The sequence below is a fragment of the Neolamprologus brichardi genome, chromosome 14, assembly GCF_056152115.1.
Source record: "Neolamprologus brichardi isolate AB-2024 chromosome 14, ASM5615211v1, whole genome shotgun sequence".
Classification (NCBI taxonomy): domain Eukaryota; kingdom Metazoa; phylum Chordata; class Actinopteri; order Cichliformes; family Cichlidae; genus Neolamprologus; species Neolamprologus brichardi.
The window spans coordinates 24,073,914-24,100,436 of NC_142117.1; the positions used below are offsets into that span (position 1 = coordinate 24,073,914).

Consider the following 26,523-nt stretch of genomic DNA (forward strand, 5'->3'; position numbering starts at 1 on the left):
GTAGAAGTATTGATGGTGATTATTGTTTACTGTTTTATTATAAGGAGATTTTTTTCAAAAGTATCTTCCCATTAATGTTACATACACACGCCTCCCCTGCAGCGCCCTCACAGGCCAGAGCCGGTACTGCAGCCTGTTATATATACGCTAAGGAGGCGTGTGGTTACGCTCCACTCTGCTAACGTCGCTTTTGGCCGACTGAAAACAACCCGAGTGTGTGTTGGCGATTAGTAAAACAGGTACACTGTAAGAATTTAGACCGCGCTGAATGCCCTGTACGGACGTGTGTGTAGATTTCAGTGTTTCGTAGCTGCTTTTTTGACTATTGTTCCCAACGTCTTTGCAGATCAGCTAAGCTAGGCTAGTTGTGATGCTAGATGGCATTAAAAAGGCCCGGGCTGCATGCGCAGTCAGGCCCGTGTGTATGCTAACAAACTCCTACATCACTTTGATAACACAGACTTTTTTAGCACCCGGCTGAATCTGAACGCTGAAAGTGGGGCGTAGACGGGTTAAAATAACAATTTTTAGGACAAACAGCGTTGTAATGTAACCGTTTTAACTACGTTAATACTGGATAGAAAACTAGGTTAGCTTTTTAGCTTAAGACTGTTTAGCTACTGCTGTAAATTAAAAGTACGTTTAGTGGTAGGAGATGCAGAGGTGACACCTTGATTCACAGTTACTGTAATTTATATGATGTACCAAAATCATATTTTAGGTGTTTTTTTTTTTCCAGTGAAATGCATTTTATTTATTTTTAAAATATAAATCGGAGTATATTTGCTTGTTTGAGTTATTTCATTAGTCCCTGTTTTAGCCAAATGAGGACTAGGAATCCGCTATAGAAAAATATAATCCTGTCATTAGTGCGGATATGAGTTTCGTCAAACACTCCGAGAAATGCACTGGAAGTGTAGACACTGATGCAAATTAATGGCAAACATATACATTTTTGGTTTCCCGTTACACTGAATTTCCCTCACATCTCTAACATGACGTGTCACAACTTCAGTTTTAGGAAGTGACCAATATGCCTTAGTTTACTTATGAATAGACAGACTACAGATAATTTGTGCATTCATGGCCTTTTAATCTCAGGCTATGTTTCTGTTGTCTTGTTAGAAGTTTAGACGTCAGTGCGTGCCTTTGGTTGTCAAGTGTTTAACAAGGAATCTAGGTAACGATTGCATTACAACATTACCTGTGTTTAGTGTGAAGCTTAAAACTGTGAATCTTCGTGAGTGTTGATAGTGTGTTTGCAGATGTGCTGGTTGCACTCTGTAGTTGGTCCTGATCAGAGATATGAACTGTAATATGTAAGAGATACTTTCTGTCTGTATATCAAGGAAATAATGTGGAGTTCAGAGCTCTTGAAGTGCTCTGTTTATCAAGTCCACTATTTATTTATTTTTAATCTTGCCCCTAACACCCCTTAATCTCACTTTCCCCTGTCTTCCATGATTCTTGCTTGTTTGCCCTGAGCAGCAGCCGTGCCCCGCCGCGCCCCCACCCCTAGCGGAGCCGTCATGTGGCAGGAGGCCCGCAAACACGAGCGCAAGCTCCGTGGCATGATGGTAGACTACAAACGGCGAGGCGAGCGCCGGCGAGAGTACTACGAGAAGATAGTAAGAAACTTTATCATGTAGCATTGCCACAGTGTACCACCGGGTAGGAGTGAGCAGGTCTTGCCTGAACACTCTTACTGCAGGATTTTTAAAAAAAGAAAAGATTTGAGCAAATTTATACACAGTTATGTGGGTCTAAACTTTGTGGTATTTTTTAAAAACATATGCTGTTGACACAGCTTTCAGTTATCCTCATTGCATCAATGAACCAGTTACTGTTTAAAAAAAAGTGTGAATTTTTAGAAGTTAATTTCCATGGTTGTTGGTTTCAGTTTAATTAAAGTGCTGTGCAGTGTAACATTTCGTAGTTTTTAGATATTAGTCAATGCATTGCATTCTGACAGTTTCATTTTCTTTTGATAGAAAAAAGATCCTGCTCAGTTTCTTCAAGTTCATGGTCGAGCCTACAAGATCCACCTGGATCCAGCTGTGGCACTGGCTGCAGAGAGCCCTGCAAACATGTGAGGAAAATCACAAAATCCACACATAAGAGACGAGCCACACCACAGCGCTTATGATCACATGTTGCCTCCTTTTTGTTGTCTGAAGGATGCCTTGGCAAGGAGATGCCAACAACATGATTGACAGGTTTGATGTAAGGGCTCACCTGGACTACATCCCCACCTACACTCCACCTCTGCTCACCACATCGTAAGTCTGAAAGTACTTAAAGTCACATTTTTAACATGGAACCCACATTGTGTGAACATTTTACGGTTATATATTTACTTTTTTGTTGTATGATTCTACATTGGACAGTTGTGAGGAGATTCACACATTTACTATAGATTGTTGTACATATGCAGTACAGATTGTTATATATTCAACAGTTAGTTCATCAAAGAGGGCTTTCAAAAAATAACCATTCATAATTTGGTATGGATTATGTTTTCAGTTTGTTCTTTTTTTTGTTTTTTTTTAATTACATGGAAACATTTGCTCTTATATGAGGTTGAGCTGATCTGACTTTAGTGGTCAAAAGAGATGGTGACCCCTTTTTTGTTTGTTTGTTTGTTTTAAGGAGAAAAATCCCCAAACAGGTCATTTTGTCACCTGTAATATAGGCTAATTTAATTACTTGTATTATAATTCCTATAATAATGAAGCCGAAACACCTGCTGCAGTAGTCTGTAGTAGTAGATTTATGACTCTACAAGCACAGCTTTAGTGCTTCTGGTGACCCGCTCCTAAGACAGTGGCAGGTGGGGGCTTTGACTGGGGCAGTACATCTGTCCAAACTGTAACGCAGGTGTCCTAAGGTGAGCTCAGGGAGGACAGAAACCACCTGTGGAGCAGAAGGGCAACAGCTTGCATGACCTTGATTCCCAGTATGAATACAGATTATTAAAATGGGTCCTCATGGTCCTCTGGATTTCCTGGGTTTTAAGACTGTGGTCAGTAAGTGCTGGATTGTTGACCCGCTAATAGGAAAGTGAACTGATTTTTAGGCCGTTGTAAGACATTTTGGTGTTTCCCTGCTGATGATGTGTGGTTGTAGCAGTAATCCTGCTCAGTACGAGAGCAGTTGACATTATGTGTATGTCTTTGGACAGTGGTGTGAAGCTGCCAGCTGCAGGATTGACTGAACACCTAAAATAAGGTGTCAGCACAATCCTCAAATGCTGATCATAGCTGTGGTTAGTTTTACAGGTTCACTGTTTTCTAAACACAAGCACAGTCAGTCCATTTCAATAACAAGTGCCAAAAATAAACAGTGTGTGAAAACATTTTACACCTTGTGAAAGGAACTCCCAAAAATGCATCTGCATGCCAAAACGCAGGTGTGCTGCAACAGCATGATAGCAGATCTGGCCCTGATACTGTAGGCCTTTGGTTGGTCGCAGATTGCCGCCCACTGGGGTGAAGGAGAGCAGTTTGTGACTGGTCAGGCAAAATGCCGAATGATGGTCACCTCTCTCCAATCTTGGACTCGTGCTTGTGGAGAACCTGCTGCTAAATAACTTGTAAAGAACCTGATTGATTTCTCAAAACACCACCCATGAGGAGACTTTGTTGACGGTGGTTGCTGGGATGACCGGGTGACTACTTTCTCTGATAAATACCCCTCCTATTACATTATAATTTAAAAGACTAAAATTAAAAACTAAACTAAAACGGAACCTTTTTATAAAGTAAAAACGAATCTAAAAAATACCAAGCAATTCTGCAAAGTGATGGAAAACGGAATAGAATTAAAAACAAAATAAAATTGAAAAACGCTGGTCATAGCACAACTGTCTGTTTCCATCTTTATGTGTTGTAATGCCGATCACTTCACTGACTGCTTGTGCTGGTGCATTGAAACTTGTGGTAATAACCGAAGAGTGGCTTTTTAGTAAGACTTCTGGTTCTTACTCTGTGATAAAACACCCGCTGCTCAGTTATTGAACAGGTCATCTGTGAGATTGTATTTTTAGTCATCTTTCATGCTTGGTGAGGAGACAAACCAGTTTGGTGTGGTGAGATTTAAGTGTTCAGTGAGGTGTTTAATGTGACCAACAATCTTCTTTGTCTCATGCAGCACTCCAGAGCAGGAGATGGAGGAGAGAAAGTGTAACTATGAGCGCTACAGAGGCCTTGTACAGAATGACTTTGCCAACAGTGAGTGTTATCACACCAAATCTACATGACTATGTAATGCGCTTAATAGTGTTGCACCTGTATTCTTAATGTGACCATGGCAGTGTGTTGACCTGCTCTCAGTGGGTATATTTTGCAGTTGTGTTGTGCTCTTTAAATCCCTCCTGTCCTCCTGCAGTCTCTGAGGAGCAGTGTTTATACCAGATCTACCTGGATGAGCTCTATGGTGGTCTGCCCAAACCAAACGAGGATGAGAAGAAAAAGTATGAACTTAATCTTAAAGTGATTTCTTTATTTCCACTGTGAAATCCAGTATTTTAAGTTGTGTTTATAAATCTTTCCTTGTGTTGTGCAGACTGGCTGAGAAGAAGGCCACCATTGGTTACACGTATGAGGACAGCACTGTAGCAGAGCCTGAGCCCCAGTCAGACAAGGAGGAAGACAATTCAGAAAACAGTGAATCCGAAGATGACGAAGGCATTCCAGATATCGGTGAGCATGTTTCACTGGAGTAATCTATGTGTTAGGGAAATGAAATTCAGGAGATGACCAAATAAAACATTTAGAGGTGACCAAATAAAATATTTAGAGGTGCAGCTGTCCACAGAGAATGTGTTTGATCAGCTTTTCGTCTCTTGGATGTGTGCGAGTTATTCCACAGAACGTTTCTCAGAAGAGACTAAAATTGTCAATTTGACTGTGCGAGCTGGATTTGTGACATCATTTAATGCAGTGCAGGGTTCAAATGGCCAGATGCACATCTGTGTAGCTGGACCAGGATTAGCTTCAGACTAACCCTCAGAATGGGCTTCAGCGAAGGAGAAATGTCACATCCCAATGAGAAATTAATGCTGTTGAACTAAGCAATTTAACAGCGTGTGAAACGCTAGTTATTGAGAAATAACACTAGTTATCTTACACTGTACCTGGAGAAGGTTGTCTTTATAAAAGTGATCCACTCAGCTGGAACTGCTCATCTTTTCTGCCCGGTTGCAGGTTTTTCTTGGCTATGTGATAATTGTGTTTTAAATGCTGTGAACTGACGATCTGATCTCAGGTCAACAGTGTTCCTGTTTAATGCTTGGGTAAGAAATCGACTTGTTAAAAAATGATGTGTCTGTGTGTGTCCTTTCAGATGTGGAGGTTGATGTTGATGAGCTGAACCAGGAGCAGGTGATGGACCTGAACAAAATGGCAACGCCATATGGAATGGCTGAAGGAGACTTTGTCAGGTAACATGTCATTAATGACATCATGCTGTCAGTGGTTCTTTAAATTTTAATTAGTGTCTTGATCAAAGTAAAGTTAATATAGCCAATATAGCTTTTTGTTTTTAAATTCAGGGTTCTTTTGTTGTTGGGTTTTTTTTCCTGTTTTTATTTATTTATTTTTTTAATTCTGTTAAGTTTTTAGTCTTTTAAGTATAATTGTGTAGACATATCTCAGAGGTGAGATTTAGGAAAATAATTTTAGGTATTATTGTGAAAACAGAACTTTTTGAAAGTTCAGTTGACTCAGTGTTTTAGACCAAATTCTTAGTAAACATGTCTGAATCTTTAGGGAAGTTGTGATACATTTTATCAACTATTTTCAGAAGTCTGGTTTTTATTTTATTATAATTTTTTCGGTTAACTGAAATATTTTTTCTAATGTAGTTGTTTTTTGGTTTTTTTTTAATGTTTGTTTGTTTGTTTTGTGGTTTAATTTTGTTAACTGTAATATCCTTGACCTCAAACTTGATGTATTTGGGTTATATTCGTATTAATTACAAGCTTCTGCAGTGTTTTAAGTTCAGCAGATACTGTAAAAATACACACAGTAAAAAAAGGAGGTATTTTTTTTGTTTGCTTTTAATTCGATTGACTGAGGATCTCTTTCAAAATAAGTTCTGTCGAGTAAAGGTGAACTTTGAGCAACATGTTTGTATTCTTGGACTACAGTGGAGTAGCTTTGTATGGTTCACAGTGCAAAATGAGCTTTTTCATTTTTAGTGTTGTCTTAATTGGCTTTTGTGCAGCCCAAATAAACTAGCTGCTTGCCCGTGGGGTAAAAAAAACACTTTCTGAAATTGAGGAATAAGAACAATTTAAGCCTGAGCCATTGCTCGTACAGCCACTCTTGTTATTGTTTGAAACCATGGCAATGTTTAACGTGAGCATCTGACGTTAAAACATAAACCGTAATGAGTACACTGAGCCGTGGCTCCGACACGAACGCATGTATCTCGTGCTGTTACACTGAGGATCATTGGTTTTCTTTTCTTCACGCTGATGCACTTCTGTGTTTAAATAATTATTTTTGTGGTTTTTGTAATGCTGTGATTGTGCTACCCATTTGTCAGGATGTTGAGGAAAGACAAGGAAGAAGTGGAGGCCATCAAACATGCCAAAGCTCTGGAGGCGGAGAAGGCCATGTATTCTGTAAGACTAAATCTGCTGAGGGAAGTGTTTGTGTGGGTTGTGTTTACAGGTTTTATAATGTTTGTTTGTTTGATTGTCTCAGGGCCGTCGCTCTCGTAGACAGAGGAGGGAGTTTAGAGAGAAGAGGCTAAAAGGAAGACAAATCAGCCCTCCGAGGTAAATTTGCGTTATTTTTCCTTACCATGTTCTGAGGTACGGTGAAGTTCATTATGTTAACCCGCCCTTTCCTCTTGCAGCTACGCCAGGAGAGACAGTCCAACATATGATCCTTATAAACGGTGAGTTCACCCACTTAAGTTGTCCGTCCCACTTTTCTGATTGGTTGTCTGCCTCTGTGTGTCTTAACTAAAAAAAATTTCTGATCACTTTCAGGCCAGAGTCAGAGTCCAGCTCTGAGTCACGCTCACGCTCACGTACTCCCGGTCCAGAGAAGATCACCTTCATCACCAGCTTCGGCGGCAGTGACGAGGAAGCCGCGGCAGCACCGCAAACTGCTGCTCCTCACTCTGGCCACGCCCCTTCCAACTCGCAGCACTCTGCAGGTCATAGCAGGGGCTCCCGGTCGGTAACTTTCCCTCCTCCTGGTTTTTCTTCTTGCAGTCACTGTTAATTAAAATGACCGCAGCTGTTCATGCAGAAAGAATATCGATTGTTTTTGTGGTCGGAGAGGTGGATCAGCTTTCAGAGTATCTGACCAAATAATCACAGACTATCAAAAAGGAACTATTGAAGTGTGCATGCGCATAAAGAAAAATCTGATTGGGTATTTTTCAAAGCTGAAATCGGTTATCAAAATTTTTCTATAAATTAAACAATATATCACATTTAAAAGCGGAGAATATGATGTAATGATAGGCTAGGTGCTGGTCTGTATTTATACTGAAACGCTGTCTCTGTTTATTCAGGAGACGAAGGTCATCCAGCAGCCACTCCCCTTCTTCCTCCTCGCACTCCTCCTCTCGGTCCTCCTCTCGCTCATCGTCACATTCACGCCGACCCCGACGAGGACGCGGGGGAAGAGATGGGCGTCGATCCCGGAGTCGCTCGCGGTCAAGGCGGCGCTCTAGGTCCTACTCCCGAGGTAGAGGAGGGAACGGAGGATCGTGGAGGAGACGTGACCGGTCACGCTCCAACGACAGAGACAGAGAACGCGAGAGGGACAGAGAGCGAGAACGAGACCGGGATCGAGACAGGGATAGGGACAGAGACAGGGATAGGAGACGATACTCGGCACGTAGAAGAACAAGGTTGGCTAAATCCGTAAGCAGTGCTACATGAGCTGCCTAACAGAATTCTGTAGTTGAAGCCCTATTGTCTTTCTATTAGGTCCCGCTCGAGCTCACGTCAGGGCGGCAACTCGAGGCGAGGAGGTCGGAGCAGTGGAGGACATCGTCGTGGGGACAGCGGCAGCCACAGTCCCTCACGAACCCCTAGCCGTCCTCGCCGTAGCCCATCCCCTGCCCACAGAGGGGCCCAGCCTGCTACCATTGCCATCTCTGACAAGTTAAGAAAGTAAGAAGACCCTAAAACACTGTAACCGAGTGTGAAAATGTATATAATCAATATTATAGAAGGAGCGGTGTCTTTAATATCCAAAATGAAAGCTCCCTGGCCTTGTCAGAAATCTGGAAATATTCTGCCGATCATCCAAACCCTTAATCACACATAAATGAGACTAAGTGTCTCTGGCCTTGTGTTGTCACAGATTCATTTTGGGCTTTAATGATTTCTTAGTGGAGCATAATTCTTCATTACCATCTCTCCAGTTTAATTTTTTCCTCGTAAAATGATCAGAACAGGAGCGAGATCCATTTAAAAGACAAAAGAGAAATCTCTACACTTCATCAGCTGTCATTTAAATATTTCCTGGTTATTTAAACATGTTTACAAAGACTTTAGTCACTGTGACTGACCTTTTGTGGCCTGACTGCTATATATTGTTAGTCCACCAGGGGGCCTTGCCCCACATTTTAGGAGATGTTGGTCTAAAAGGTATATTTTTAGGCAAAATAGACACGTACATTTCAGGCTGCTTGATTAAAAACCACCAACAGTTTTCATCCTTTTACTGTTTTTTTCCAAACTTTGTAGTTTTCCCCGTTCTTTAAGTGTGGTTTTGTCTTAGGAAAAGCACACTTTCGACTCATAACTCATTAAATTGACTAATCAAAAGCTGAACAGCAAGCTATTTGAGTTTAATGACACACAAGACAAAAGGTTTGGAGATAAGCTGTGCTATAAAGTGGAAATATAAGTAGTACTTTATTGCTTTCTGGCTGACATGTCTCTATTTACCATCATCACTTTTCAGACTTAAGGCACCTGACTAGGCCTGTGCTGCACCAGTGAACAATAAATAAGTCCATAAATAAGAGTCTTAAAACAGTCAGTTTCAGTGTCACGAAGCCAGAACAATTTAACACCTGTTCTTTATTGCTTTTCACATTTAAAAGCCATCCTCACCCTTCAGCGTTACACCTGTTAGAAAGTCAGTTTGCATATATAAATATGCCATCTTCGCCTCATCGTGTTTTTCTGTCTTCTTCTTCTTCTCCTCTCTCCAGGCCTGACACTTCGGGTGGTAAAGAGACGGGAGCTGCCAAAGTCAGTAAGAATTTGATCTAGCTGGGTTTCTTGCTAAAGCCTACGCCTCCCTCATCCCTGACAGGCTGACTTGGTTGTCCACCACACTGGGATGTAGAAGCCATTGTTGCCCACAGAGAACAGTTATTTTATTCTTATCCCCCTCCCCCTAAAGTGGACACGCCCTGCAAATTACTCTACAGTATTCTTGCCAGATGTCTAAGTTAATGCTGCCATTTCTTTATGAAGTGAACTTTTATACGTCCTCTGAAGTCTTGATGATGATTTTAATCTTGGTGGTGGATGCATGTGTGCAGTTTCTAGAGAAGAGAGTGTGCAGTTATCTTTATGCATCTGTTTTTAGTCTAAAATAAACACACTGTGACACATCAAAGGTCTTGAGATGAAGAAGATCACTTCTTCCTCTTATGACAATCTATAAATCAGTAATGAACACGTGAATGACGAACATATAGATTAAAGAAATAGTCGGACACTTTCAAAAGTACAAATGGACACAAAGATCAAAACAACAATTGAGCAAATAAGCAGACTTCCTAAATTTTTCAGCAATTCCCTTTAAGAGTAAATCATCGAAACTGTTTTGAGAAATGTATTTCTGTCATGGACGACTTTTCTTCTCACTCTTTTCCTGGAAGAGAGGACGAGGTTTGAATACATCCCAACTGTCACACAGTCAAATAGTGTACATTTGTTATCAGCTCGTCTGTTGCCTGCAGCTTGTGACCTGCAGTTTTTCTTGCCTGGCCAGATTTGAACAGCCCAACGAAGGGTGTGTCGTGACAAAACGCCACTGGCCAACTTTTTAAACTCACCGGACCTGAACTTGCTCTTGTTTCACTTTCTGACCCTCTCTCCTCCTCCAGTCCTTGTTTTTCTTTCTTCTCTCTGGCAGTGTTCGTACAGTTGCAAGAAAATCTTTGGGTTACCATGAGAATTATGATTTCTGCATTACTTACTCATGGGGTCTGATTTCTTAAACAGTTAATGCCTTTCTTGAACACATTGAGCAATCACTCATTTCAATATTTGAATTTTCAACTGCAATAATCCTTCATGTGTTTGTCATCGCTGCTTATGAGACAACACTGAGAGTCTGGGCCTGTTCCTCTACATAACTGTTTGAGTTCGTCAGTATTTCTGCGACGTTTGTTTCCCCATTGGTGTTGTTCCTTTGTGCAGGTGTGAACATGGTAATCACACTCCAGGTGTGGACAAAACAACCACATTGAGTCCCTTTGGAGATGGAGGTCTCGATCCAGATCCAGACCCAAAGCACACCCAGACAGGTGTGCTTTGCTTTCTGGGATGTAGCGGAGTAATGCAGATGTGCTCAGTACACAAACTGTAAAATATTACCCAGATAAACATGAATGTTAGGAATAAACTCTGAGTTATCTGCTGCTCCAGAGCACAGCATTTTCTTCCCATCTTAGACACGTGGCCAATAAGCAGATTGAATGTTCTCACATATTTTTAGTGATACTTTTTGGTTTGATTGGAGTTTTCTGTGTGTAAATAAACAAAACTCATCAACCGATTTGGACCAGGGTAAACTAACTTTAGGTGTGAAAATGCCCTCAAACAGCCCTCCCCAGATGGATTAAGGTCAGGACTATTCTGCCTTGGCTCATCCAAACCTTGAATTTTCTTTGTCTTTGGTTCATTCTGTTCTTGGATTACCAGTCCTCTCCTTGTGGGTTTACATTTTCCAGTAAAATATGTTGTAATTTGTTGCTCTCCTTACGATCGCGAGGTGTCCAAAACCTGGGGTAACAAGTCGGCCTAAAGCATAATTGTGCCTCCACCGTGCTTCACAGGATGGTGTTCTGGTTTTTTGGGGTGTAGAGTTTGCAGAGTTGTGGTTTCCTGTGGGGTCACAATTAACCTTGTGTCTACAACTTGGCAGAGAGTCCAGGGATGTTGTTGTTACCCTTGGGTGTTTTCCCCAGGACTATACTCTATATTCCTGATGCTATTTTTGCAGAGAGATAATCGGCAGTTCTCAGTTTCCTCGATTTGGAGACGACCCAAACTTCAGTCTCACCTTATCAATTGGAACGCCTGATTCCAATTAACTTTGGGAGTACTTTTCCCTGCCTGTACTCAGTGATTACCCAGGTTGTTTTAAATTTTTGAAATGCATAAAGATTGGTTTCAAAATGAAGATCAATCAGTGCAAAAATCATAGTAATTCCAAAGTGTCCCCAACCTTTTTCTTGCAACTGTTTTTTTTTTTTTTTTTATATATAAACTATATATTTGTGTTCATGTTGTTTTGATCCTGGCCTGTCTCTAAACTGTCCCACAGCAGTTGCAAGCTAAAGCAGCAGTTTGTCCACACACACACACACACACACACACACACACACACACACACACAGAGCCTGTGTCTGTTGTTCCAACACACAAAATGTTTTCAATCACTTGTAATCTGTCACCCTTTTTATCTCCACCAGCTACTGTTCGTAAAGGTGATGGTATTGAATTTGTACAATAGCCCCGGTACCTCCCCCTCTCTCTAACACATGCGTGCACACTGACACACACACTTCTTTTTTTTTTTTTTTTCTCTTTTTTTTTTTTCCGGCCATGGAAAGCTGTGCTAACACATTTGTGTCACCTGCAGCCCAAGATGACCCCACAGGAACGGCTGAAGCTGAGAATGCAGAAGGCTCTCAACAAGCAGTGTGAGTGCAGCCGAGCAGATTGCATGTGCTTGTGGTTAGCGTGCGAATTAAGAATCAGCACTGTGCACAACTTGAAACTGTTGAAGATTTTCTCATATTATGCAAAGTGAAAAAGATGATAAAGATCTGATTTAACTAAATTATTTCTTTTGTCTGACCTGCAGCCAAGGCGGATAAGAAAGCCGCTCAGGTGAAGATCCAGCAGCAGGAACACAAACGACAGGTGTGTGTGTGTGTGTGTGTGTCTGTGTGTGTGTGAGCATGTCTGAGGTTTAGTAAGACAGAAGCGTCTTTGTCCACCTATTTCCTCTTATTGCTGGTTGTTTACTTTACAGGAGCGAGAAGGCGAACTGCGAGCCATGGCACGCAAGATACGCATGAAGTAAGTCCGTGTTTGTGTGCCTAGCTGGACCGTTTGGTATTTGTGTGTCGCAACTTTCTGACCCTGGCGCTCTGCGTTTAGGGAGCGCGAGCGCCGTGAGAAAGAAAGGGACGAATGGGAAAGACAATATGGGCGACAGAGCCACTCGCCTTCTCCATCCAAATATGGTAAGGCTTTAGGTTTTTGATTGACAGCAGCAACATGGCTCCTGTGTAATTAGAATGTGGCTTAATGAACATGCAGTGTTTGTTCTGCAGCCTTGCATACTCGCACAGAAGTAACCAAAATATTTAATCAGCTCAGGCTCTGATTTGCTGCCATCAGTTTCTGCTCTGCCAGTTTTATGGGCTTTAAGATGTTCTGGCATGCAGTTGTTTTTCATCGTGGCTCTGTCCTCTGTCCCTCAGGCCGAGAATACAACTCATACAAAAGGTATGTGAGAAGCCACAAGAATCTGCACAGCCACAATGAAGCAGAATGAATTATGTCTTTTTTTTTTTCTTTTTCTCTGTCTCTCTCTCTCTCTCTCACTCTCTCACTCTCACTCACACACACACACACACACACACACACACACACACACACACACACACACACACTGTCTCAAAGGCTCATCACCAGGCCTGCAGACACCGTAGTTAAGCTATTTGTCTTCTCATCAGTTGCAAATTAGAGTACAGATTAGTGTTGAAAAGTCAGACTAAATGCAAAGAGGTCAATACCTTTTCAGGAAGTTTCTCTACAGCCACATGTGTACCTCCACAGAGCACTTTATTAGGAACACTATAAGCTCGTCTACCAGTTGGAAAGTGAGTGGATCGATTTCCTACTCCCTCTGGTTATAAAGTGTGTAACTGAGTAGAAAAGTACCATTTAAGCACCAGTCCGTTTTTACCATTTAATACTCAGCTCAGGGCTCCCTTTACTCTCCAAACAGCATCTGTCAGTGGATTCCACATCTTTCTGCCAACACTGGGGCTTCTAGTCCTTTCATCTCAACAGCATTACATAATTTCTGTGTATTGGACAAACGTCCTGTCCGTCTGTAACCTTCATACATAGACGTGGGTCTCGTGCTCAGTCTGTTGAGCTCCTTTTTGTGGTTATCTGACCTTTCTCATTGGATCTCCCTCATCTGTCCACAGATATCACTCTGTGTTTTTTTGGCTTTAGTGCCACTAGTAATCAGCACTGTGTGAGAAATATTCAAATCAGCCTCTGTGGCACCAACAGTCATGCCACAGTCGAAGTCCCTGAGAACAGCTGTATCCTCATTACCTGCTCTTGACCTGTAACATGTTACACACTTCACTGCCACCTGCTTGAATGAGCAGGTTTAAAAGTGTTTCTAATAAAGTGCTCAGGAAGTGTACTTTATGTTTATAACTTGTGTTTAGATGATCAGTTTAGGTCTGAAGTGAAGGCTGATGAATGATTTTGGATGAACATTGTACGGCCTAATGGTAATGTGTTATTGATGTCTTAGGCTTGTTTACTTCAGGGATGTTTGTAAAAAAGAAGAACTGGGGCTAAACTACATGGACATGAATACTTATTTTAAATAAATAAAAGAACTTTGTGCTAAAATTTACTATTTGAATTGGTTTCTAAAACTCAGATGGATATTTCCAAACCCCACTGACTGAGGTGCAGACACCTCTTCACTGACTTTCACAGAAAGTCATTCGGGTAGTTGGTTTGTAATACTGCTAACAACCAAACAACTGACGCTTGCGCGCCTTGATGGAGCTGATAAGATGATCTTCATTAGATTAGAAACAAATTTTTAATCTCACACTAAAGCACAGGAGTCATATCTTTGTTTGTTACGCTGCTCTACTGGAGTCTTCTCTTTTTTCCAGGAGGTCGCGGTCTCGATCGCGGAGTCCATACTACAGATACTGAGCAGATGGCTGGACAGCAGTACATCGGTTTCGAGCACATACTATCCAACAACAGCCTACATACAACATGGAAACATGAAGAAATGACTGCTGGCTAATAAACCAACACACAAATCTGCACCTGGATGTTCTCTGGTTTCGATCCTGTGACACCTTCAGCCCTTTTCAGACATGGATTGTTTTATTCACACTGAAGGTCACACTGCTGCTTTCTGAGAACAATTGTGATGCCTGGCACCTGTAGCCTCAAACACTAAAGGTGTGTACTCACACTTGGCTACAGTGACTAAGAGTGGAATCTCTGTATGTGTGCTGCATGGTGCTTCCCCTTACACACAAGCTCAACATTCAGATTCCTGCTTTTCTTTTAAAGCAGAATTAAGTAAGAGAAGAATCTCTAAATATTTCCTAAACGTAGAAACGAATTTTCGATCGTGTGCAGGTTTCTGTGGTTCAGGCTTTAGTGAGGCGAACACCACAAAGATGCAGAAGGGCCATGTGCCTGCCTGTCCTTTCTAAAGCGACTGCATCATTCGACCTGCTGTGATGAATGTGATGCAGAAGGCTGCCGTGTTCAGGTGAAGGATGTGTCTGAAAAGGGCTCCAGTCACGAAATACAGTTAATTGGTTTAATTTCTCCTTGTAAAGACAGTCTTATCAAATAACTAACTCCAGTTTCTCCACTTCTGCATGCTCTCCCTCTCCGTTTCCCTTTCTGAACACTTCCTCTCAGCACGGAGACATTTGTATCTACTACTAAGCAATACCTGCAGTTTGTATCCTCCTCGCTTCACAACCTCCTCCCACAGTTTAGCTTCTTTTTTTAATATGAAAACATTAAACCAAGGAACATTTTAAACGCCTCCTGTGTGACACGTCCATCTGAAACCACCTCACAGAAAGCCGATGAAGTCAAAGTCGATGCATTTATTAAAGTGGCTGCTCTTTTTGTACCGTCCTCAGCCAGCTGTTGACAAAAGCAGAGAAGTCTTTGTTCTCAGTGATGTGGAATGTTAAATACAAATAAAATTTACTTTGAGTTACTTGCCTTTTTTCTTCTTTGTCTTCATTAATGTGACAGATTATGCACAGAATTATTTACTGAAGTCTCCGCGGGGTGAATTAAATATTTAATCCAGGCTGAGCATAAGCATGCTGCATGTATTAGTGTAATGTATCACCATGCATTGAGAGATACCGCCTGCAGTGCGTGGAGGCGAACGGTAGGAGGCGACAGCGTTCAGCGCTTCGCTGTCAGAGCGTCTGTGAAACTTCGGAGGTGTTTTCTACGCTGTTTGTTGAAACGCAGTGGGCAAATAACAGCAACAGCTGCTCGCAAGAAAAAGGAGAAATAAATATTTCTCTGGTTCCGGTTTGGTTTCAGAGACACCTGTGGAAAACCAGCGAGGTATTTCCTCTGAACTGCAGAAGAGGAACTGGTGTTTGAGACCCAGTAACGGGGTGTGAAAACCCTGATTTAGACGGGCTACTTAAAGCTGGGTAAAACAAGCAAAACCGCGAGAGGTGCTTGGGGAAGAAAGGGTTTTAAAAAGTGACAGAAGTCCGTGTCTGCAGAGCCTGTTACCCGGGGAGGGCGGGGTCAGGGTCGGCGGGGCGGGCGGTGCCTCCTCTCGCCCATGCCCCCTCTTGCCCTCCGCTCGCTGCGGGGAGAGAAGCGTGAACTTGAACGCTGCCTTCACTGCGCGCTGCGAGTCCGGGCAGAGGCCACACACCACAGTCTCATCAGCTCGGGCTTCGGACAGTAACTCGGAGCAGGAGAAGCCGGACGGGGTCCGGTTCGGTTTGGGACCCAGAAAGGTGCCAGACGCTCGACGCGATGTCCAGGCGCAAACTTGGAAGCAGACCGCAGCACCTGAGTGCGATTCAAGGTAAGCCCGGAGGGAGAGCAGCGGTAGCGGACGGATGTGATGTTATCGAGGTGAAACGAAAACAAAAATCGAAGTCCCTGCTTCTTTTTTTTTTTTTCCTTTTTATTGGGCTTATCGGCAGTTTTGCGCGCGTGGTGTGTGGATGCGCGCTGGCACCGGTTATCGCACATTAAATGATGGACTTTCCCCCCCTCCTCATCTCACAAACTTAAAACGATATTGGTGTTTAGACCGATCTGAAGCCAAAGCTGATATTTAATCCCGTGTGCAGTCTAACAGGCAAATATTTAAATAAGAACTCCTAATGTTGGCGTTGTGTTTGTCCTGATGTGCATTGTTGGTGCAGCAGTTTCCACAGAAGAAGGACCGGTTTACTGGCACGCTGCTGTCAGCGGCTACAGGTCCGAACACGATGATTAATATTTCCAGGTTTGAAGATGATCAAGTTTCTCGCTCGGTCTCTGTCTACTTTTGAGAAGATATCACCTGCTGAAAGTCCCTCCAATAAAAGAGAGAGACTAGTCCTGCTTCAAACTATGCAGGAGTTTCTTTTCTTTTAATTAAATGATGGGTTTAAATAAAGCATGTTAAATGAGGGTGGTAATTTAATCCCGATCAGATTAATCAAACATTAAAGCTTATTAAAGGAAAATGAAAAAAAAAAACGTGATAACTGAAAGGAAATGGGGACAGAAACTTAAATACCATTTGTTTTTTACAGTTCTCTACTGGAGACCAGTCGTGCATGTCTGTTGTGACCACAGGCCTTGACTCAACCCTGCGTGTGTGTGTGTGTGTGTGTGTGTGTGTGTGTGTGTGAGAGAGAGAGAGAGAGAGAGAGAGGGAGAGAGAGAGTGTGTAACCGCGCCTTGCAAGTCTGCACAAACAGCGCAGGCCTGAAACAGGAAAGGTGACATTTTTGAGTAACAACTGGCGAGATCCGACTTCAGACTGTACTGTCTGTACCTGTCCTGTGTGCTAGCCAGCTCAGCCTGGGCAGGTGGATCCAGTCCAGTCATCAAGGTGTGCCCACGCTGTGTTGAGCAATACACCGCTGACCCCCCTCCTCTCTCCCTCCTTCTCCTCGTCTCCAAAGAGCTCTGTCTGGTCTGAGCTGTGGGACTAAGTGAAGAAATACCCAGAGTTTACAGATGGCTCTTCAGAGGTTTGGGTCTGACTTGTTTGCCACTGCTTGCAAACTGCACTTGCATTTCAAAGTGCTAACCACATAAGATTTGTGAGAGTTGAAGTTGAATCAGATGAGCTGTCCTGTACATGTTTGCGAACTCTTTTTAAAAAAAAAAGAAAAGAAAAACACAAGGGCCGCAGCTCTTATCTCAAACACCTTCTGCCACTTTTTTCTTTTATTGCAATCCACTTCCTGTTGAGAAACTCTCGCTGCCTGTGGCTGGTAGGGCAAAATTTTATTTTGAGTGAAAGGTGAAAGGCTTTGCCTTCGCCGCTTTTTTAATTCACTGCTCCGGCGTGTCAGCACTCAGTCAGTGGCGGTCCTGTTAACAGGAGGTTGAAGTTTCTGCTGAGATGGACAGATGGGGCTCCTCTCTCGCTCGCTCTCTCTGCAGCCTCAGCGAGCAGATCTGTTTTGCGTTGGTTAAAGGAAGTGGTCAGTATTGGCTGAGCAGATTGGCCTCGTTGCTTGAGAGTTTACAACTGAAACTAGCACTTTCAATCACCACGCCTGTTTGTTGTTCCATTGAGGTCAACTGTACATTGTAAGTAGGCTAATTTATGAGAGCGAGGTCAGAAACTTGTCAGCAAATCCAAATGAACGAAGTGCTCTCTAATTATATCAACCACCCAGCTGCTTTTGATGCAAAGTACAGATATATCTTCCTTTCTCTCTCTTTATATAGATGTGTATATACAGGCAACACGTTTACAGACTCTAGGGGCATAAATTGGTCATGTGTGTGGAACATAAAAATAAATGCACATTAAAGAAACGCTTCAGAGAAAGCTTGTTGCTGCAGATGTTTTATAGACACTTTGCACTTGATAAGAAAGAGGAATTGCACAGTTACACACACTTGCATAGGAAAAAAACTGAGTGAAATGCTCTCAGGAAGCAGACACTGATTGATATTTAACCCCAAAGATCTTCATTTAACTCTCTCACAAGAAAACGAGACGACCTGAGAAGCCGTGACTCTTTTACATGTGGCTTCTTGTTTTAATTGATCTCTCTCTCTCTCTCTTTGTCTCTCTGTTATCTCCTGCCTCAGATGCCACCGATATGCCTGATGAAACCGGCTCATCAGGCGACCACCACCCACCCCTTCCTCCCCCTCTTCCCCCAAATCTTCCTCCTCCACAGGTCCGGGCTCCTGACCAGGGTCGCGACCTTCTAACCTGCGGCCAGTGCTGTCAGGCATTCCCCCTCGCCCACATCCTGGCCTTCATTCAGCACAAACAGGGCGGCTGCACCTCCCGAAATCTCGCCTCCAACGCCGCGCCACCCTCACCCGCCGGCCGAGCGCGGCAGCATGTCGCCAGCGCCGAGCTGGGCCCCGGCTTCATCGAGCTCAGGAGAGGGGCAGCCAGGGAGCCAGTCTGGGGGGAGGAGCCCGGCGTGAAGGTGAAGGCGGAGCACAGCAAAGCAGGTGAGCTCTTGGAAGAAGCAGAAGATGATGGCAGGTTGCTAATTAGTGACTCTGGGGTTTTTTTGTTGTTTTTTTTTTTTTGTTATTTTTTTTTTTCCTTTTTGTTCTTTCAACCGCCGCCTCTTCATTTAACAACCGTTCCTCCTCCCTCCCGAGTCCAGCTCATTAACTAGCCGTTGCCATTAGCAGACCTGCGTGAGTTAGTGACGCGCAGGCTAATTGTGTGGAAAGGATAGGCGTCAGGAACATTCGGAGGGCACTCAGGGTCCCCGAGGGCTCCACGCTGAGCACCTGAGCTCCTTCACATCTCCCTGACCGTCAGTCTCTGAGGTGGAGTGGCCAGGTAAACATGTTTCTCCCTCCCTGTCATTCTCTGCACCCTGGACCTCAGAGACTGAATCCACATCTCCAAACCCCCCACCACCCACCCCCCCAAAAAACACGAACACACACAGAGGAGCGTGTCTCAGTATTCAGTGTGTTTTCCAGAGGGCGGCTGAAAGGCTCCTGTGTTAAACGGTCAGAGGATGCGAGGCAGGCAGATCGTGCTGGTTTCCTCGCTGTCATGACACTCTAACCGAGGACATTGCATCATGTGCGGCTCCTCTGCCATCTCCCGCTGTTCTGCCCCAGGCCGAGCCACCTGAGCTCCAGGGAATCTCCCTCTTCCTCCTCCTGCTTTTTCTTCATCTCACCCGTCTCTCTCCCTCGTCTTCTCCTGTATTTCCAGTCCTAACCCATCCCTCTCCTCTTCTTTCAATGGCACCAATTTTCTCTCCTCCTGCCTTACTTCCTGCTTTCCCTACTGCTGACTAAATGATCTTGATCTAATATTGTGTCTTTTTTAGGGTGGAGCCCATTAAACTCAATCAGAAATTCTTTATTTTCTTTTATAATTTAACTGAGATCCTTTTTGAAGAAGGGCTTTTCGTGTCCAGGTTTAAAAAAAAAAAAACCAACCAAAGAAAAAAGAAAAAAAAAACACGTGAAGGCCACGTTGTAGCTCTCGAAAACGGACAGAGCGTCTCGCTGCAGACTCGTGTAAGGTGTGAGTGCCCCCTTTGCACATTTTGAAACTCTCTCTGCCACAAGTTAGCAGTTCCTTCCTTTGTGTAACGCTCGAGGGACGGCTGCACGCACCATTTCCGTTTGTCCACAACCCCTCTTGTTTTGTTTCTTCTGTTTCAGTGTGCTCACCTCTCTTGCTCTGCCTCTCACTCTGAGGCACAGAAACACACCGGTTTAGTAATTTGGTGGCCTGCAGGATTATACAACAAACCTAACACGTGCATGAGGCGGAAGTGGAGAGCACGACAACATGTGAAAAATGCAAAAGAAGAAAAGCTTAGATTAGATTTTTTTTTTTTTTTTTTAAATTCAAGAATCTAGGTTGCTGCTTGTTTGGACATAAAAAAAAGTCTGAGCAGTGCGGCTTTAATTGGGCGTCCTGCTGGCCCTGAAAAGTTCTAGTTGATGTCTTGGTTTTACTCGAGCGACGAGCTGTTTTTCTTTTTTTTTTATTTGTGGTAGAGAAATTGAGCATCTGACAAGATGACTGAAAGCGAAAGAGCAGTTATCCCACAACAGACAGGTCCTCCATTTATTTTCCTGCATTCAAGAGCAGAGGGAAGGGGGTAGAGCGGGATGGATTACTGAAGAGCCGCGTGCATCTGTCTCATTCCTTTTTATTTATTCTCCTTGTTTGTTTTTTTTTTCCTCCTCATCACCCACCCCCTCCCACCAACATCCCCCCCCCCTCCATCTTCAACACACTTTCGCTTTGCCCTCTTTCAATTTCTCGCACCCCCTCTCCTCTCTTCTTCCTCTCTTTTCTCCTCCCTCCTCCTCCCGAGGGAAAAGAGATTCTGCCTGCTGCTCGTTAGTGCTCCCAGCCAATCTGCATTTTTAATTAGTAGTTATTGCTTCTGCTTAATATTCAAGTGCTACCCCGGGCCAAATGGGAATCCTTACAGAAAAAAAAAAAAAAAAGAGCGAGGAGTGAGCGGGGAGAGAGAGCGAAGGAAAGAGAAACCGGCTGGGTATTGTGTTTCACTCCAGGACCCCGAGACAAAAGCCCCACCACCACCCCACCACCCCCCCTCAGGGAAAGATTTGGAGGGTACTGGGGGGCGGCGGGGTGAGGAGAGCCGGGGTTGGAGGATGGGTCTCAGCTCCAATCCAAAGGGGTGACATATTTTTGTGGCATCTCTCAGCCCCCCGTACTACATTATAATCTTTTTATCTCATTTTCTTTTTATCTCCTGAGCCCTGACCTACCTATCTCCCTCCCCTTCTTCTTCTTCCTTTTTTTTCCTGCTCCAGCTCCTCACCCTATTTTTAAAAGAAGTATCACAACTTCTCCTGGGTTTCTCCTCAGGCTAGGTTAAAGGACTCGAACACCGCAGCTCCTGTCGTCTCCAGACAGAGGGGATGGCGAAGAGGGGGGGGAGAGAAACAGTTGCTCTCTTTTTCATCTTCACCCCCCCCCCCTCTCCCCCTCCAGTAAAATACAGAAGGATTTAACTTGAGGAAACATGAAAGAGGCTTATACCAGAGTCGGCTTTGAACCTCTCCAAAAAAAGAGAAAGAGAGGAGAGAAAAAAATAGTTTTTTTTCCCTCAATTTGGGAATCTTCTCTCCAATTTTGATTTATGCAGAAAGGCCTCATTTGTCAAGCAGGCTGAGTCAGAGCCTGATTTACATAAAGCGTTCGTTTTCTGCGTTCTGCTAATTAGCAATTTGCAGCTTAATTGGAGAGTGGCTCTCGGTGAGGAGACAAAGCTATCCACATATAAAAATATCTCCAGATGTACTCTGTGACACAGCTCGCCTCTCTGTTGGACTTCCAGTTTCCGGATCCTGATTTCTCTTTCTTCAGGTCGCACTTTTCCCTCCCTCAGTTCTTCCTTTCCTTAGTTGGGCCTTAGGTCTTCTCATCACCTTTAATGCATTTAAACTGCAGCAGTCTGCCTGTACTACTCTTCTTATAGAGTCTTATAGTGTTCAGTTTAATCGCTTCAAAGCATCTTTAAAAGCAGCCGGGACATTAAAACCAATGACAAGTTAAAGCTTTACTGGGAAAAGAAAACTTGAGTCCTGGTACTCGTGTGGGCGTCAATTTGACATCTAAAGGAGGCTCAGGAGGTAAAGCAGGTCATCTACTAATCGGAAAGTTGGTGGTTTGATCCCTGCCTACTCCAGTCTTCCTGCCCTGAGGAAGTTCGTTCCGATGTTCGTTCATCGGAGTTGGATGTTGGACAGAAAGCACTGCTTGTATTAATGAATGAGAAATGTATAAAGTGTTTTGAGCGTACAATTAGAGTAGAAAAGCACTAGCACTCCCTGATGGCAGAAGCCTCTCCCTCCCACACACAAAGATCTGTAATTGTTCAGGAGCACAACATCCTCAGTCCGATCAAGTATCCCTAGGACGTGCCAGAACAAGCCCAATCCACCCCAAGCCACAACCCACAGGGTGCAGAAATACCACCTGCTCATGCCCAGTGGGTCACATGATATCAGGCGAGTGGTTTTCATGTTGTGGCTAGTGGCTAGCATAGCCTATCAAGCGGAAAGATCCCCGGTTAGATCCCGGGAGGAGACAAAAATCTCTTCGGTGTTGTGTCACAAAGTGTAAAAAAATCTGTTGCACCAAAAATGCAGACCTACTCGCTGTCGAGACCTTCGTGTGAAAAAGGGAGCGGCCGAAAGTAGCTTTGGTTTTAATGTTGTGGGTTATCAGTGGCTTTTTATGTTTAACCCTCTGAGGTCTGAGTCATCTTCTGCGATGACCCTAACCTTCTGAATATGTTATTTTTCGCTCTTTTAAAAAAGTTGCTCTGCAAAATTTTAAGTCCAGTAGCGCAAAGTCTTTGAAACTTTTTCCAGCTGTCAAAATTAGTTTTTTTAATTTACTTATTTAAAGCAGCAATGAGCTGGTAAACAATTAAAAACTAAAGATATATTTCACTGAGAAGGTGGTGGAGACCAAAAGTAGAGCTCGAAGGACAGACACAAATGTGCAGGACATGCACGCATCCGAAATGTTGTTCCCCCACACGTGGGTGTGCACCTGGAATAAAATGTAATTAATACATTTTTAACCAAGAACAGAAAGCTATAAGAAAATGAGATACAGATATGAAAGTAAATAAGGTTTTAAGTGTAAATATGAAAGCCAAAATACAATTATTGATGCCTGTGAATTTATTTATGGGGTGTAAATAAAGATCCTTATTGCATTATTGCAGAGAAGGTGTCTGTGTATCTGCTGGATGTGTGAAGTGTTTGTGGACACTAAAGCAGTGGTTTTCAAACTGACCTTGGATCCATTTCTGCAGTCAATGATTGACCTGACTGAATTGAATGACTGATCTTTTGAGAACCGCCTCTTCAGGTGGCTGCATGTTTGTCCTGTCCCTCGGTGGGTGCTGGACACTTTTAGCTGTACTCTTAGTTAACGTCCTTTATTAAAACCACTAACTCACTTCTGTTTGGTCTGTGTTTGCAGTGCCAGAGGAGCCCTCGTATTTCATCTGCCAGCAGTGTGAGGCCGTCTTCCAGTCCGCATGGTTGCTCTTACAGCACGCTCAGCACACGCACTCCTTCAGCATCTACCAGGAGGACGAGAGCGACGCTGTCATGGAAGGAGGAGGAAGTAGGGATCTTAAAGACCACAAAAGTGCTGCAGCCATTTTGGACCCACGCCACCTGACCCAAGCACTCGCTTCAGCCTTCCAACCCTCCGCCCCACGTCTTGGCCGTTCCCGTCAGTCCCATGGCCCCCTCTCCTCCTCGTCACCTGCCTCCTCCTCCTCCTCCTCCTCCAGGAACCTGCAGACTTTGAACTTTTCCGTGCGGCTCAGGGAGCTTGCCGAGGTGAATAACAACACAACAAGTGGATCCCCCAGAGGCCTGGTGCTGTCGCCCTCTTCTTCTCCACCGGCAGCTTCGCCTTTTCCTCAGACAAGCGCCCTCCAGGCCGACTTCCACTGTGAGCTGTGTGACCAGAACTTCCAGTCCCTCCGCGCCCTCTCCGCCCACCGCCGGACTCACGCCTGCGAGCGGCCTTATCACTGTGGTGTGTGCGGCCAGGCGTTCGCCCAGAGTGGCCAGCTGGCTCGTCACATAAGGAGTCATCACCGGGAGGCCGGAGGGGGGGGAAGTGGATATGAGTCTGTGGAGATGGTCGAGGAGGAAGGAGGGAGGCTGGGGCCAAGAGGCAGGCTTCAGATTCAGCCAGCGGGAATCACGGGGAAGGGAGACCTGATGGCCCACATCCCCTCCGAGCTGGACTTGACCTTCCCCAAACACCCATCCTTGGCTTCAGGTCTAGTGCTGCTGCCCTCCCAGCTCAGACCACCAGAGAGGGAGCTGCTGAGGCTCTACCAGACCACCAGAGAGGGAGGTGAGGAGGAGACGGAGGTGCATGCAGAGGCTCCACACACCTCGCCCTGCGCCAGCCCCTCTGAAGGCTCGCTGGAGAGCGGAGAGACGGGCGGCAGCGGCGAGAGCGGCATCGCCAGCGGAAACTGCACTCCAAAACGTCCTGAGGTGAGCGACAAGGTGCGAGGTGTGGGAGAGTGGGAGAACGAAAGAACGAAAGAGATCATCGAGAAGGAGTGGAGCTCGGCCAAAGTCAGCGAGGCAGTGCAGGAGTGGCAGAGGGACAATGAGCGGAGGACCGTGACGGGAAGCGTGAGCACAGCAGGCAGCGGTGGCGCATCCGCTGGAGCGCCGGGGAAGAAGAAGAAGGACGAGGCCTGCGAGTTCTGCGGCAAACAGTTCAGGAACAGCAGCAACCTGACCGTGCACCGCCGCAGCCACACCGGCGAGCGGCCCTACCGCTGCGGCCTGTGCAACTACGCCTGCGCACAGAGCTCAAAGCTGACGCGCCACATGAAGACCCACGGAGCCCAGGGCGCAAAGGCGTCCTTCTTGTGCCAGCTGTGCGCGGTGCCCTTCACCGTTTATGCAACTCTGGAGAAACACCTGAAGAAGGTTCACGGCCTGAGTCACGCCAGCGTGGGAGCATATGCGCAGGCCAGCGCCGCAGATACTCTGGCTGCAATAAAAGCAGGGGGAAAAGCTGCAGCGGTGGTGAAAATGGAGGAGGACGAAGCGGGATTGGATCAGATAGAGATGGAGAACAGAATGCAGAGTAGCATGTCCAGCACCATGGAGGTGGAGGAAAGGCAAAGCCAAGAGTACATGGAGAGCAGCAGGAGTCCAGCCATAGCGAACGACCTCCCGCCTGAGAGCAGCACGGAGGCCCCTTTAGCTTTGACTCCTGCACCCTGAGAGTCTCTCAAATAAAAACAACAAAAAAAGCACTGTATAGAATTTAACCCCCCATTTAGTAAAACAAAAAGAAACTGAGTTAAAGTGCAGTTTAAAGAAGCTGCAGGTGTGTGCGTCTGTGTATAGAAAGCAGCTCCTTCTCGCCGCCCTCAGAAGACGTTGTTCACGATTATGTGCGCAGCTGCCAGTTGAAACTAAGTGCCTACAGTTCTTTTAGACCACAGAGAAAAACAAGGCCATGACATTCAGCAGGGAGATTACCATAGCTCTCGAACAGGAAGTGAACTGCCACAGTCCACACCGACACAGGAAACTGATCACCATGTTGCAGTGCAGGATGCAAAAGACATGTGATTTATGTCTCTGGTGACCCGCTGGACAGGTGGAGGCAGATCTTAACTGCCACGCGGTGCAGAAAACGGTTTATGTTGAATTTAAAAAGAAAAGGGAAAAAGCCTGACAATAGAGCAACTTTAATATATTTTCAGATGGAGAGAGGTCATATTGTGCTGCATAGCCATTGCTGGTTTTCTTATGAGAAGACCTTTTAAAGGCTAAAGCGGTTCGAACAGACACAGAGGGGGGAAATGAATCCAAACACTGCCCGCCTGCAGTTTCTCAGACTCCTCTTTTTAAAGGCGCTTGCTTGTCACAACACTTGTCACTTAACGTAATGTTTACAAGGCTCGCGGGGGCCTAAAGCAAGGTTGTGCTCCTAACTTTGTCACAGTGTGTGTGGATGACTATCTGTTCTGTTTTTGTTTGTTTTGGGTTTTTTTAAATATAAATATAAATGTGAAATTAAGAGAATTTAAAGTCTACTGATGTTTTCCTTTCATTTTTTTCTATGCATTTAAAAAAAAATTGAAAAAAACACAAGAAAAACAGCAATTTTACCTACATGTAAAACGGGTGTGTATTATTTTTGTTTTTCTCTCAGTGACGGTTGTGATGGTAATGTCTGTCTTTCATTGTTTACATCTGTAAATTACTGGACTGGTTGAAGCTCGTGCATGCTTTGCAGTAACTTGAATTTCTTTTCTTGCTTTCCTGTGTCTCAGTTCTTCCTAATTTATGGACGCCGCATGTTTCGCCAGGTTTGGAGGGCTTGCACGAGTGAGTTGTATGTACGTTTTTGGGCGTTTTTTTTTTGTTTGTGTGTACATATCGCAGACTCGGCTTGAAGCCTCCATCCTGGGATCAGATCAGAGCCTTCAGGCAGATTGCCTCCACCCTTTTTTTTTTTCCCCCTCTCGTGACTACTGTGATGACTTTGTCTGATGTCTGCTGCATTCAGGTCAAAATAAACTGTTGTGTTTTCTAAAAGTGGATTATGAAAGAGTGCAGTGTAACTGTTCAGGGATTTATTTTTTGTATGTATATATACATATATATATACTGACTTTATTGCTATTGCTTGCTGTTAATATTATCTCCCTACATTGTTTGCTTTTTTTTCTAGGTTATCGTGAAGCTTTCGCCGCTCCTGCTGTCTTTGTAAACTT

General features: G+C 44.4%; 2 protein-coding genes across 3 annotated transcripts; both read left to right on the forward strand.

Annotated features, from left to right (window-relative positions):
- Positions 1 to 134: 134 nt before the first annotated feature.
- clasrp (CLK4-associating serine/arginine rich protein) lies at positions 135 to 15,256 on the forward strand. 2 transcript variants are annotated; one of them, XM_006795358.2, is made up of 21 exons: positions 135 to 239; positions 1,489 to 1,628; positions 1,992 to 2,089; positions 2,178 to 2,279; positions 4,150 to 4,229; positions 4,387 to 4,471; positions 4,564 to 4,700; positions 5,344 to 5,440; positions 6,550 to 6,628; positions 6,711 to 6,784; positions 6,865 to 6,906; positions 7,001 to 7,189; positions 7,534 to 7,875; positions 7,955 to 8,140; positions 9,193 to 9,232; positions 11,862 to 11,922; positions 12,087 to 12,145; positions 12,258 to 12,304; positions 12,386 to 12,471; positions 12,712 to 12,736; positions 14,167 to 15,256. In XM_006795358.2, the coding sequence occupies exons 2-21, from the start codon at positions 1,530 to 1,532 to the stop codon at positions 14,207 to 14,209; spliced, it is 1,971 nt and encodes a 656-aa protein (XP_006795421.1). In that variant the 5' UTR covers positions 135 to 239; positions 1,489 to 1,529; the 3' UTR covers positions 14,210 to 15,256. The 2 variants fall into 2 exon arrangements, 1 of the variants encoding a protein (XP_006795421.1); XR_004843779.2 differs by lacking the exons at positions 12,712 to 12,736; positions 14,167 to 15,256 and having other exon boundaries at positions 9,193 to 9,236.
- A 635-nt stretch (positions 15,257 to 15,891) lies between these two features.
- znf296 (zinc finger protein 296) lies at positions 15,892 to 26,523 on the forward strand. Its single transcript, XM_035909777.2, has 3 exons — positions 15,892 to 16,097; positions 18,341 to 18,718; positions 23,229 to 26,523. Exons 1-3 carry the CDS (start codon positions 16,046 to 16,048, stop codon positions 25,016 to 25,018), a joined length of 2,220 nt encoding a protein of 739 aa, XP_035765670.1. The 5' UTR covers positions 15,892 to 16,045; the 3' UTR covers positions 25,019 to 26,523.

Excerpts from the sequence above, each read along its gene's own strand:
- znf296 (XM_035909777.2), top strand. The coding sequence starts at position 16,046 with ATGTCCAGGCGCAAACTTGGAAGCAGACCGCAGCACCTGAGTGCGATT. Across the intron at positions 16,098-18,340 it reads GCACCTGAGTGCGATTCAAG|ATGCCACCGATATGCCTGAT; the intron begins GTAAGCCCGGAG and ends CTCCTGCCTCAG. Across the intron at positions 18,719-23,228 it reads GGCGGAGCACAGCAAAGCAG|TGCCAGAGGAGCCCTCGTAT; the intron begins GTGAGCTCTTGG and ends CTGTGTTTGCAG.
- clasrp (XM_006795358.2), top strand. The coding sequence starts at position 1,530 with ATGTGGCAGGAGGCCCGCAAACACGAGCGCAAGCTCCGTGGCATGATG. Across the intron at positions 2,090-2,177 it reads GCAGAGAGCCCTGCAAACAT|GATGCCTTGGCAAGGAGATG; the intron begins GTGAGGAAAATC and ends TGTTGTCTGAAG. Across the intron at positions 6,629-6,710 it reads CGGAGAAGGCCATGTATTCT|GGCCGTCGCTCTCGTAGACA; the intron begins GTAAGACTAAAT and ends TGATTGTCTCAG.